The 14646-nt window shown below is 39.3% G+C and overlaps 1 protein-coding gene across 1 annotated transcript in view; it reads left to right on the top strand.

The window, feature by feature from the left end:
• Positions 1–12894, top strand: part of LOC108552879 (uncharacterized) — a 21545-nt gene extending 8651 nt beyond the window's left edge. Inside the window, exons 4-8 of the mRNA XM_017907560.1 lie at positions 520–883; positions 1596–1792; positions 8911–9300; positions 11667–11866; positions 12025–12894. Coding sequence (XP_017763049.1) covers positions 520–883; positions 1596–1792; positions 8911–9300; positions 11667–11866; positions 12025–12100 — 1227 coding nt within the window. The 3' untranslated portion in view covers positions 12101–12894. The remainder of the gene's footprint in view (positions 1–519; positions 884–1595; positions 1793–8910; positions 9301–11666; positions 11867–12024) is intronic.
• The last annotated feature ends 1752 nt before the right edge of the window (positions 12895–14646 follow it).

Raw genomic sequence — 14646 nt, 5'->3', positions numbered from 1 at the left:
TAGGGAAAGTGTACGTACAACATGTACATTCCATTAGAACCGGCTTTTTAATCTGGTAATGTCATTACCTTTTATTTTCCGCCTTATGGTATGCCCGTAGAAAATAACAAGTAACAGAAAAAAAGAAAAGATGAGGAAAGAAAAAAATATATAGAAAAATAAAGAAAGTTCCATGGAACATCGATAAGTCGAGAATTTAACTTTAACGAACTTTTATTGTCTCGCAAACCCCATTTCTTACCTCGTTATTCTTTCTTTTTTTTTCAAATTTAAAATTCCTCTTCTTTTTAAAAAAATTTAAATTAAAAATCTCGTTGAAAGTAGATCTCCCCACTCGATTAAAGAGGCAAATGCAATTTCCCGGTGTCCCCGTCGGGGGCTACAAATTTTCGAGATAGAGTCACGTGATAGGGAGACATTGTCAGGCCAGAAGAAGTTCGTTAGGATTTAAATCCTTCAAATGTCAGCGCTTCTTAGATGCGACGATTTTATACACCCTTTTTATTTCTCCTTTTATAGGGCTCCTACGGAATCGTAAAGCTTGTTTACAATGAGGAGGACGAGACCCACTATGCAATGAAGATTCTCAGCAAGAAGAAGCTGATGAAGAAGGCGGGAATCTTCGGTAGGATGGCCCCAGGGAAAAAGGGAGCGGCGAACCCTTTGGCCAAGGTCTACAGGGAGATCGCGTTGTTGAAGAAATTGGATCACCCGAACGTAGTAAAGCTGGTGGAAGTTCTCGACGACCCGGATGAAGATAACCTTTACCTTGTTTTCGAACTGGTCCAGAGGGGCGAGATCCTCCAGGTTCCTACTGATAAGCCTTTGGACGAAGAAACTGCTAGGAAGAACTTCCGTGACGTCGTAATGGGCGTGGAATATCGTAAGTTCTGAAATTTAGTACCTCGAATAAATTAATCTTTAATAAAACATGGTATAAAATCCGATATAAAACCCTTGTCGAATATTTCGAGTTAATTAGGTCGATATTTCTGATATAGAACCTTTACCGATTGTTTTAAAGTGATTAAACACGCGAAAAATTCATAAAAATTCGTTTAATGTGATCTAAATACGCGAGGGATACAGCTAGAGCGAGACGTGTACGCTACTACTGCCGTTCCTCCGCTCCTCGCGGTCCCGTTCTACTGATCTGTTCCCCCACTCCGCGCGGTCCCCGTTCTACTGGCTCCTCCCCACTCCGCGCGGCCTTGTAGTGGCGTGGCGAAAGTGAGGTGGGAGTTCCGCGCGGCTCGTAGTGGGGGAAGCGAACTCGGCTTGCGTATTCCTCGCTCCAGGCTATAGACTCAGCACTGTAGTAGGCGTTGCAGATCCGAAACTTCGCACGCTAGCAGAACTCGTTGAACTGTAATACGCGAGAAGTTTTATATATTATCTAGATAATCCAACTTATTTCTCCGCGCCTGTCGCGCAGATTTTTCAATCACGTTTCAGTCGAATATCTTCCATGCTAAATTACGAGTTTAATATTCGATTATTCGACAATCTATTTCGCCGTGATGTAGTTACATTTTGCGCGACTGTTTCGCCAAGTTCAATGATTCATGTTTTTGTTCTTCATTGTTCTTGTTCAGTGCACTACCAAAGGATAGTTCATCGGGACATAAAACCGAGCAACCTGTTGGTAGACAGCGACGGTCGCATCAAGATCGCGGATCTAGGCGTGAGCGCGGAACTCAGAGCATCCGGGGAGCTGCTGTCTGGACCAGCCGGCACCCCGGCATTCGCGGCACCCGAAACAACCACGCCTGGCGCCCATTATTCCGGAACGGTAAGTACCATCGCTGTGCGAGGCTATCATCTGATCGATTTTCAATTTCACCCATATTTATAGGCAGCGAGGAATTATGACGCCGCCTCTGTTCAATCGTATCGATATCCTTGGGTAACCATTGTTCATCCTGAATTTCTCCATGCCAATTGTGAACGTAATGGAGGACATCTATTACCAGTGTCGTTTAACAAATGAAAACCGTGGAAAGGGGGTGATAAATTACGTTTTCTCAGTCTCCAATACGGGTGGAATTTTTTTTTAATTCGTTATTTCGTTTATTAATCCCATTTTAGTAGTACTACTATAATTCTTTTTCTCTTCTTCTTGTGATCGGATTTAATACCTGTGTTGGCTTAAAAGAGAAATTAACGAAGAAAATTTTTGGGATTTTCTGTTTCGCTTATTGCAAATTAACGACAATGCATAGTTTATTTTTGACTTACTTTTTGTTACTCAAGGAAAGAGTATCGTTTCGATAGATGGACAAATTAGTGTTGACAATTTTTGGATCTTTGTAGGAAAATGTAGAAATACAATTTCTCACAAAATTTTGTGGATTCGTTGCATAATGTTTAATCAAGTTTGTGTATCTTTTGGTAGAAGTTCTTGGAGATTTGCAAGAGTGACGTGTCTTTCCAGGAAGCCATCTTGTCGTAATAGGTTAGTTGAATATTCAAAATGGCGTGCATAATTAACACACCCAGCGCCAGTTGTAGTTCAACTGACTTTCCATTCGCATTAACCTAATAGGCTGGTCCACATGACTTAAACAAGTCGTAGCTGTTCTCTGACTAGAGTTAGATGGTGTTACACGTGAAATAAAATCTAACTCCTTGAAACTAAATTTGCATAATAATTTTCGACGCAAATACATATACACGCAACCATAAGTATGAAATATATATTGTATTACTCGTTTTAAAGCACACACAGTACTTACCCCGTCAGGAGATGAAAGAAAATTTATTCAAAATTCACTGTCACGTTAAATTTCTCGATTTTAAATAAAAACACGATTTAAATAAATAAATCAATCTCGATAATTTATTAGAAATGTAGCAAGTTATTGTCATCTTACTTCAACTCGTGAGAAATGTTGACAATTTCTTCATCACCGTTTAACGTGTCCTAGGTACAGGAAGAGCAGTCAAGCTCTAACCCAATTGTCCAAGCGGGAATGTTTCTTTGCACTTCAAGTTCACCTGCATATTTCACGAGCCTCTAAGAAATCGATGTCACTTGGCGAGCAGCGCGACCTGTTTCACGAGTTTCCGGCCGTGTTTCGTTCTTTCCACGTGCGTGGCCACGTTAAACGTACCCTGAAACTTTTTGATAAGAAAGTTGGCTCGGGCCGCCATTTTCTCCTGATCGACCATGACACGTCCAACTTAACGACTGCGAAATCGAATATTCAAGTTTCTTTTACGCTGAATCGTTTAAGTCTACCTTGGACTTTAATTTTCACCACGTTGTTTAATTTTAATCGCAGGTAAACGTGAATTAGGTGGAAAAAATTTATAATTTTGGTTCCTGAAATATTTCGAAGAGTCATTGACCCTTAATTTTTGGGGTTGTTTTCATCGTTACAGTATGGACGATTGACAATGAGAAATAGTACGCGTGAAATATTGTTTTGAGAACTTCCTCTCGTATAAGTTTCATAGGAACAGGTTTTAGGTTAGGTTCGGCTACCGGTTAGACGCAGATGGCGCTGTGGTCGATATTAATGGCGCATATTGATAACATCGTGCGATTTTTTGTGGTAAGAAGGTATGAAAAATAATTCTCACGTGGCAATCGTTACACAGTAGCGAATCTTTTATATACAGGGTGGCGCTCTTGAATGGGAACACCTAAGTATCTTCCTTATTTATGACGCTACGAAAAAACTTTCGGAAACTAAGTTGCACAGTTTTAAGAGGGAAATATGATGCATGGGGAAAAATTTCAGTAAAAATTAACCAATCATAGCTTGATAACGTTAAGACGCCTTAATGAAATTAATTAAATGAGATTGGACGATGATAACAGTATATTTTATAAGCTCGTTGGATTTGTTTCTTTATAACCTACAAGGATATCGGGAAAAAATTATAGGGTGTCGTTTAAAAAAGTATCGATGATCTCAAATTCTCATAAACAAATACCCTTGGGGAGATATCAATGATACCATCATATTTCATCCTTTAAACAGTGCAACTTTGTCCCTAAGAGTTTTTCCATAGCATCACAGATAAGGGAGATATTTAAAATGCTCCATCTTATATGTATATACATAATCTAATCGTTATAAATATTTATTTTATTAAAAAAGAAATCATGATTCGTAATATTTTTTAAATTTATTCCTTTCCTGTCGGCTTTGGGTAATAGGGAAGCAAAGAAATTAATAGGTAGAATTAATTCTGAGCTGGTTAATATTTAATTTAGGTTCCATTGACTTCCAGACTCAGGTCTGCGAACCTAAGCAAGCTTAACCTCTTCGAATCTCGTTAATAACCCATAATCAAGCTCATTTACAGCGAAGTGGGCGTGTTTCCATTGATTAAGTGGTAATCTCCCGCTGGAATCAGAACGATGGTAATACAGGGAAACGATACACACACTAACTCCGATCGTTGATGTGTAGTAACAGCATGTAAAGTTCACGTAGCAGTAAAAATTAACTCTTCGTAAACAGATTCCGTATTGCTGTAGGAAAAAATTTCAGTATTGCAGGAAAAGATAATTCATCGTTTTTATCATCGTTGTAGATCTCTCTTTTATTTAATTTTATCTTTTTTCATTTTATATTTCAATTTATTTCAAGAATTTTTTGTCTCTTTATTTTCTTCTTCTGATTCATAATATGAGGATCAAAGAATAGAGAGTTTGTCAAGTAACAAAATAATCCCTCGAATAATTAAAAAATAATTAACAATTACAAGGAACAATTCTATAATTCATATTGGCTTTTAAAGATTAATTTTTATATCGTGTATTTTTATTAGCTTTTAATAGGCGTGGTCCCATTGCTCCTAGTTACTATTAAATAATTTTTCTTATTATTAAATTTTCATGCAAATTATTTGGAATGTTTCAAATAATTTAAAACATCTATATCTTAATATTAAAAACTCGAAATCAGAATAAATTTTGCATTGTGTATTTTTGTTGGATCAGATTGTCTGAATATTACACTGCCTGAAGGATTTTTAGCAATAGGCTTGGTCCCATAGCTCTTCGTTACTATTGCTATTAAATTTCATTGCGAATCGTTTCAGCTGTTTGAAATAATTTGAAATACAGTAATATCGAATACTGAGGATCGTGTTTGAATGAAATCCACATTTTATCTCTCTGTATTAAATTTATTGCACTCATGGGGCAATCGAAGTGTCGATAGCAGTTGCAGCAGTTGCTGATTGATGGAACTGATTTCTGCAATACCCGTTCGCAACTGATTCTTTAGTATACAGCCCTGAGCAGTGAAATCTTCTCTGGTTAAATCCTAGATGAAATTATTTCTATCCTGATATATCACTCTGTGGGATGAGATGTTCCATTATGTCACAAGAATGTCTATTAAGTGGTGACCATTATTTTCATAGCACTAGTGATAACGTGACGAATTCGTTCCCTATCGATAATGCTGACTCGGAATCAAATCGACTCCGTATCTTTAGCAGTGATACGACGTCAATTCGACTTATCCGAACAGGCCGAAATAGGACCTGCTACTAGGTAGCCTTACTGACGAGTCCACTAGCAGGCCCAGGACGAAACACATCCCTTCCTGTTCCAACCTTTATTTTAAGGTTCAACAAGGACAGAATCCTAGGTCCTAGGATTCCTAGGATCCTCCTTGACTAGGTCCTCCTTGATAATACTGGATAATATATTTGTAGGAGTTCCATCCTCACGGTCGTTGAAGTCAGCTGGTCGCAGATATCTCTGGTGTAGTATGGAGCTAGAAGGGATGAAAGGAAAAGGAAGGGATGCGTTTCGTCCCGGGCCTGCTAGTGGACTCATCAGTAAGGCTACCTAGCAGGCCCAGGACCAAACTTTTTGCAAGTGCACTTTTCACTTCCGAAATATAAAATTTCCAAACTTTCCACTAATATCTTCATCTAAGGCACGTAGTGGTGCTGCTAGAAGAGAGGAAAGGAAAAGGAAGGGATGCGTTTCGTCTCAGGTCTGCTAGTGAACTCATCAGTAAGAGTACCCAGCAGGCCTAGGACCAAACTTTTTGCAAGTGTACCTTTCACTTACGAATTATAAAATTTCCAAACTTTCCACTAATATCTTCATCTAAGGCACGTAGTGGTGCTGCTAGAAGAGAGGAAAGGAAAAGGAAGGGATGCGTTTCGTCTCAGGTCTGCTAGTGAACTCATCAGTAAGAGTACCCAGCAGGCCTAGGACCAAACTTTTTGCAAGTGTACCTTTCACTTACGAATTATAAAATTTCCAAACTTTCCAATAATATCCCCCTTTAAGGCACGTAGCGGTGATGCTAGAAGAGAGGAAAGGAAAAGGAAGGGATGCGTTTCGTCGCATTGTCACACTTCTCTCTCTCGTTCTCTAATTAAATTGCAAAATCCTGGGACCGTGATTTCCAACGTGACGAGTAAGAAAGTGTCGGAGTATCCTTGCACAGGGACGTATATACCTCTGTTGTTACTTGACTTAAGCAGTACGTCGGGATTAACACTCGCAAGGCGTTATTATACCCTCTGTCAGGCAGATGGTCGAAGAAACGTGTAATTTAGCGTGGAATAACGTAATTTCGCTTCTTTCATGTGTATTTCCATGATTACAGCCGAGGCTTATCGCGTGACCTTATCGACGTCGCGATCGATTTCGCGTGTCCCACAGGATAGTTAGGCAGAGCACCGTGTCCACGAGAACGGCACATTAGTCAATTCGTGGACTGCTCGAGAACTGTAATTACCAATCACTGATACTCTCATGACGTGGATCGTGAAAATATGATAGAGGGCTAGAACATTTCGCCATTAGGCTCGTTTCACACCGATCGGGCCTGGAATAATCCATAGTGAAACTTTTATCCGTGATCAGTCTTCGCAGACTTCATTTTCCACCACGTATGCACAACCATAAATTTTTATTATACGATTAACGCTAGAACCACCAACCCAGTCAAAATGACTGGTCTCAGAATTTTCCTTTTTGCAATCACCGAACACATACATACTGCTTTAAGAATAAAATTGGTATCAACTCATAGAGTTGAAAGAACTGTAATCAATATATTCACTCATATTCATCGTACCGCTCAAATTACTATAATCTGTGCACGTTTTAGTTAGGTACCCATATTAAAGATCGGTGGTTCTAGTGTTAAGTATATTTTTGTTATATCATTAAGACAAAAATCATTTTCAGCATCATTGTATTTGGGAATAAAGAATTTAGGTTTATAATGGAGGAAGGACGAATTGACCTTGAGATAGCCTTGATAATACGTTAAGAAAAAGGTTAGACAATTATTATAATAATATTATTATACTTGAATTCTTTAAAATCATAAGATGTCATCTGATGATCACACTCATCTCTGTCACTTTTCTTCGTTTTAATTAGTTATCTGCTAGACATTTCGTTCTGCCAATTTAAATTGGACACCATGTATACGACGTATTCTATTAAACGATTTTTAAAATAATTTTGATGATTGTCTTCATTCGATTAATAAAATATTATAAATATAAATAAAATATTTTGACTTAATTTTCAATTTGATTTAAGGATTCGCTTCACCTTTATCATAGGTCACGAACTCTGCAGTGTTCAGAAGGTGACACGTGAAAGGAATGTGGGTCCCGTTGGTTACATCCCGATGAATCTTCATTTGCTGAACAATGACAGAAAAAATAGGGCACACGTACTTTCCTGGTTGTATTTCCAAAATGTCAGCGTGTGTCAAGGTCAGTGTGTATATAAAGGCTTAGAGAGGAAATTTCAAAGGAAGAGCAGAACTTACCTCCATGCCATTTCACGTGTCATTTAAACGAAACATAGTACACACGGTCATATGCAGAATTATGCGAAATAATCGACTCGAATATTCCATATTTATTGAACGAGGAAAGGAGATGACGAAATTATCGTATCTTCTTGCAGGAGAAATTACATCTCGTGTCCTTTGAACTCCTGCCTGCATCTTGCTATGTCCCCATCGATCTTCTGTAATCCTCTAAGAGTATTCTCTTCTATTGAACTCGCTTTTCGCGATATTTGCGTTATTGGATTAAAATGGAACACGCTGTGCATAACAACAAGTGTCTTGAACATCCAGCATCAATTTTCATTATTAACTCGCATACAGCGCAGCACCAGCAATACCCCCAGTAAATATAAAGTACCCCCAGTGGTTCATGACTATGGTACCTTCTCTTCGAAAAATAATAGAACAAACAGAGGTGTATGAAAGGAAATAGATTTTGAAAATTTATATATACTTTACTACTATACTGGTCTTATTAAAATTAACTTATTGTGAATCAAATCGTATTTTGAACTTTACCTTTATCGACACATAATGAAGATCATACTTCGAAATGGTGTTCAAAGTTTGGCTCTATTATTATATTAATTATAAAGTTAATCTCGTGGGGAATTTGGCAGAGACGAGACGTGTGAAAAATATTAACCCTTTGCACTCGACGACTTTTTCGTTACAGAAAAATAATAATTCGAAGACTTTCTGTCTCAGAGTCGACGATATTTTTAAAATGGTAAATGAGAAATCATATGCAAATTAAGACGTATAATTATTTTTCTTCGACATTCCACACATCGTTAGGTAATTGTAAATTTGATATATTAATTAACGTCGATCTTTAAAATCTGATTAAATGGTGACTGAGAGTCACCTCTCGAGTGCAAAGGGTTAAAGCAAACGGAGATGTATGATAAAATACAGATTTTTGAAATTTATACGTATTTTGCTAGTATATTCCATATAACAGCTATTAATACGGAGTCAATTTGACAAGTGAAGTCGCCACTGGTAACAGGAGTCAATTTGACACACGCTCTAAGGTTAACCATGTCGCGGAATGAGGAGAACACGAAGCCTTTGGATTAACCCTAAAATATTTCTCATGTTTCAGTTATGCGACGTATGGTCAATGGGAGTGACGCTCTACTGTTTAGTGACCGGAAGAATCCCCTGGGACGGCGCCGGAAGTATAATCGGCGTTCAGGCGGCAGTTCGCAGTGAACCATTAAAATTTCCGGAAAAACCAGCCCTCTCCGAGGATCTCTGCAATCTGATCTCGAGAATGCTGGCCAAGGACCCAGCAGACAGAATCACGCTGTCGGAGATCAAGGAACACATCTGGCTGACCAGTCGTGGTGCTGAACCACTGCCAAGCGAGGTTGACAACTGCCGACTTCCGGTAACTGTGACGGATGAGGAGGTGGAACGAGTGGTCACGAGGATACCCAAATTGGACACGCTGATTCTCATCAAAACCATGCTCAAACAGCACAGTTTTCAGGTAAGTGGATTTCGACGTTTCAAATTTGGCGCCAAATATGGCGGCGCTTCTTATCGGCGGAAATTGGGAATCACGGTTCGAAGAAAATCGATCGATATTAATTAATATAGCCACGGAGAGAGTAGGTTAATTGGGAGAGCGATGTTTGAAAATTATTAAAAGAATTTTCGTATCGCTATATAATTCGACTTTCAATTTGATTTTTCGCCTAATCGGGGCACACCGCGCTTGTCTTTATTCAAACTTGGCTCGCAAATTGCGAACAGCAATTATCGGTATTCGATAAACCATGGATTAGTTCTAGCCTGTAGAGTGAAAACTACTATAGCACCAAGCCAACTTCCCCAGTATCACACTTTAATTAATAAATACAGCGACACGTTTGAAGTATTATGCCACTGATTTACTCCTTGACAATTCAATTACAGTGTACAGGTCGTGGTTTACGCGAACGCAAAGTCACACGAACGTATCCCGTTTTATCATATTATTTCAACGAGTGTGCCATCTAAATATCTCCGAGTTCATGCCGGTAAAGTCGGTAAAGTGGATTCCATATGATTGCCATATTTAATTTTTCGAGAAGCAATATATCTTTTATGAAGTCGCTTGAACTTTTTAACTCTTTTCTGTATAACAGTCACGAACTTTCGACCTATTTTGCTCACGATTGTGACTCCTAGAACTGCCACCAGGTGGCCAGAAATACGAACTTACTTCTACAGACGATTTAATTTTTATAAATCGATCATTTCAGAAGGTAAATCATCATTGATGTATTTTATTCGTTCTGAAACTATTATAAATTCAAAATTCTCAATTTTTTTTTTCCCTTTTTTTTTTTTTTTTTTTTTTTAATTTTAACATTCGAAGCATAGCAAAGACGCTTTCTCGTTTATTGCGAAAATTCTCCGTCTCCATTTTCGCAGCTAATCTCTTTCTCTCTGCCCCCCCCTCTCTCTCTCTCTCTCTCTCTGTCTCTCTCTCCTGTAATTTGGGGAATATAAAGACGCGATAGTTATTGCTTGGCTATCCCGCGTAATTGCATTTGTGGGAAATGGAGCCTTTGCATCCGCGCGAGACTGTTCGCCCTTTGGCGTGGCCGGCTGTACGTCGGGGCGATAAAAGCTGGAATAACGTAGGCATCAGCGATAAAGCGCAGCCAGCCGTAAAAATCCACTTGACTCCGCGCGATCCTCCGAGTGTCTCGCATTCACTGAATAAATCTCTTCGCGACTGGGAATGAAGCGATAAAAAGGAAATGGAAAAAATATCATTCGAACTCTATTAAAACGTTTGAAAATAAACTTGCTGCAACGGGACAACAGGGTTTTGTAAAAAGGTGAATATTAGAAATAACAAAAACGATATACCTCTCAATGAACACTAATTATAATTAAATAATCATACAAATTGCACTCTCAGTCTGCAGAATTCTTTACCTCCAGCTACCTTTCGATATGGCTAACCTCCCTTGTTTCCTTATTTCGTTCTGTTCTCTCTGCTTGCCGGTAGAGCGCTCTGGAGAGTGGGGCACGGTGGGGGTAGCGGTGACGCGCTGTAGCGGGGCTGCGCGGTGGGGATAACGGTGACGCGGTGGGGATAACGGTGGCGCGGCGACCTTAGACGAGCGAAAGCTCGATGCCAACTATAGGTTGAGTACACGCCGTCGATTAGACGATTCGACGATCTCGCTAGCTCGGGGAATGAGTTTCTTTCTTTATAGAGGTTTTTCATCGAGCGTCATAAAGTCGTTGAGAGCAGTTGGGTAGTCGTGGCGATAGAGAAGGGTCGGCCATTGAATTTCAATTGCGGCCGACATTTGATCCGCCATCCCGCGACGAGCAGCAGGAGGTCAAACCTCTCTATTCCTCTGTTTATGACGCGCCACTCGTCGTGAGAGCTCCTGCAGCGTGGAAGAGCTGCCTCCTGCTCTCACCGCGGCGCCACGTCTCCGTCCTTATTATTTCATGAGCGGCCAGTCGATATCAGCCGAGTTCAAGGAAGGTTGACGGCTCCGTAAACATGGCAATAACTCCGGTCGAGTGTTGGTGTCATAAAGCTTCGCGCTCTTTTCTTCTCTCACTCCTCTCTTCCTTTCCCTTTTCTTTCTCTGTTCTCATCCAGGGTTCGGCAGGCACGGTTCCGCGAAAGTAGGGCAAAGATTCCTCGAGATTCGCGAGATCGGGGCTTTGAAATCGTATAATTGGCTCTCTGACAACCCCCATTAGTGATGCTATGAGAAATCGAACGTTAGGAAGATTATTTGAATTTTATATTTTTTTGTTTTTCTTTCGTTTTTATTCCATTTCCTCGTTTCATATGAAATGTGCGATTAAATGGTAAAATCGTTTATTAACTTGCAGAATCCTTTCCTATCGAAGAAGAGTGGTAAATTGGCGGGTACTGACACGACAGTCGATAGTATAGAGTTATCCCCGTCGGGGAGAAACGAGGATGTGACGCCTGGAAGAAAAGCAATCAGAAACGCTAAGACAGAACGATTCCAGAGAACCGGCAGGAGTAATTCCGCACCTGACTCTTACGATTGGCAAACAAACGGCAGGTAAACACACCGAATTCGTTAATTTTTTGCGGTTGTTTCCGATCTATGCATTTCTTGTTCGATGGCCGATTGTTTTACCGACCGATGTCGGTATAGACGGAATTTTAAGATAACCGAAATAACTTTGCCTTCTTGTGTCTGTATTGAAACACTTTCAGGCAAATATCCATAGACAGTCCTCTGCCTCCAGTGACAGAAGCCTCCTGTCAAGAAATCGATATCGAGAAACGATAATGCCATTAAGAATCTCGGATCAACACGTCGAAGGGAACTACGATCAACTATCGGTTGGTAAACACGGTATGAGCCGACTTAATATTAAATGCTCCAGTGAAAATAACGAATCGTTGAGTATTCGCAAAAATTCATACGTTTCTTGCAAGTTGCAGCACTTCTTCAACAGTTTGAACAATGAAAAGATACTTTAATTGATTACGTTTTTTTCGATATTCATTTTTGAAACATATACCAGAAGCACCGATTTACGTGGATATTTTCAAGTGGAAAAGATGGTCACGTGGCCACAGCCAACTGTAGAAATTTTCGAACAGTTACGAAACAGTCGCTTTTCGCACAGTTGTATCGTTCGTCCCGAATGTACAGCATAATTTTCGAAAATAATTTTTCACTCACATGTCGAGACCAATTATACCATGGTGCGAGTTGACACGACCAGATTGCAAGTGGCGCCACCACCTGCGAGGCCGTTTTAAACTTGTCAGATGATACTTCCTCGATTTCTGAAACTTGAAAGTAACGAGTTTACAGATAACTCGTTGAACAGTCTGCGATCAGCTGAGGGGGAGATAAGCTGAAGTTAATTTAAGGAAACGCTGTAAAACTGTCAGCATAGACTGTCGAAATGATAAGAATAAGAAGAACAGATTAGACTATTCTCGGCTGAGCCGACTTCTCAGATACAATTATAAGAAGTAACTTAACCTATACCTTAAAGGTAACTAGATATATAAAAATATTTTTAATTGTCTCGTTGTCGGTTAACCTCTTCAGATAGCGTCTATTTTCATCCCCAGACAAATATAATCTTCCTTAGTATTTCCATTTGATTCAATAATCTATAAACAGCAATAGTGAAACACCAATTTTCTTCTTTTCTTAATTTTAATTAAAAATTTGAGAGATACCTCAAACGTTCAATTTATGCAATGAACGTGGTGCTTAATTCTAGTTTCCCAAGTTTTTATTGATACTACTAGGGTATTTCGATAACTAAGACTACTATTACAGTAAGATCTAGTAACTAATTTATTTTAACAAGTCTATTTACATAGTACAAGATGTAGATATTTCTAGAATGTCACTATACGTCTTTATAACGAACATTTTCTTTAATATAAAATAAAATAAAGGATTTAATCGTAAATATAAGGGATTTCCAAAGTAGAATTAAAATTCTCATACGAACTTTCCGTCTGAATAGAAGAGCCGTTGCGAGAATTTGGTCTGAGGAGGTTAACTCGACACATGGTAACTAGATGGCGTTTTACTTACGAATTTTAACTAACAATAAGTAGCAGTAGGTAAAGGGCGAACGTTGCGAGTCGAGTGCTGAAAGAATTAGCCGTATTTTCTATCCAAGCTAGGAAGTAAGAGGCTTGAAAGAACAGCCTGTTGAGACAACGACATCGTTTGTAGGCATTACCATGAGAACGAAACATTGTTTCTCGGTGAGTTTTATATTTCGTTCCTTCTGTGATGTAATCGTGCACATTTTCGTACTTCTACGTGATTTGAGTGATTCGAGAAACGTTTTCGTATCACTGAGCACTCGGGAAAATTATCCTCGATTCTATATCCGTTCTAACCTCAATTTGTTACTAGAATAAAAATCGAGAAAGTTCCTTTACAAATTGCTATTTAAGTTCCGACATAAGTGCTTTACTTTTGTGTATATATTCTGGAAGAATTCCACATAGGATCTAACAAAGATGATCGTGCGATTTGAACGAGTGTTACAGCAAGTTGACGTACCGGGTGTGCCCGAAGTAACAACGCTGTTGACGGTGAGACTTAAATTTATCGAGATTTCTTAAGATACGAATATTAAGTGTTTAATCATAGCTGACAGATCGCAAAATCGTCTTTCTTAGACCCAATGAAACGAAGCCACCGACAAAGTATGGTGGCCTGTAAATACAATGGAACTTAAGTCTTGCAAATAGTGCGAAGCACGCGACCAAGCGAACGCAACCAAAGTCAGATTCGTGATTTCGTTGGACCTTACTGATATCCGGGGGACCACAAGCGCGTATTTGAATTTAATCGATAACCGTCAAACCTCACGACCGGATTCTTTCGATGATCATATCACGTCCCGACCTCACGAATTTTCTCGAAACGACATGATTTACAAATATGCCCCTGTGGCAGGCAAATATCCGTTCTCCGGTGTTATTAACGTTTACTAGCGATTAAAGTAGCTGTAAGGGCAAAAAAAATGACGTCACTAGATTGTCTACCGATGGTTCGTTGATAAAACTTCGAAGGAACTTGTAATGCGGTATATTTCTTTATAAATAGAGAAGAAAGTAATCTAGTGAATGAGTGTGGTTACTTAAAATTGTAAAATATTTGCTCCGATGGTACTGGTTAGCGTACGGAATGTTTTATAATTGTGATACAAGATGGGAGTCGAATCCCTCGTGCTGAAAGTGCCAGTATTCGAACGACAGATGGCGCTGCAATCGCACTGAGATCTCATAAGACGTCTGGTGCATCGGTAGGCCCTCTTCGTCTAATTCTTACGGGTATGTGTATCA

The sequence above is a fragment of the Eufriesea mexicana genome, unplaced genomic scaffold, assembly GCF_001483705.2.
Source record: "Eufriesea mexicana isolate 0111107269 unplaced genomic scaffold, ASM148370v2 scaffold8420, whole genome shotgun sequence".
NCBI lineage: Eukaryota > Metazoa > Arthropoda > Insecta > Hymenoptera > Apidae > Eufriesea > Eufriesea mexicana.
The sequence above is the reverse complement of the archived record's forward strand: the minus strand, read 5'-3'. Positions and strand labels throughout refer to the sequence as shown.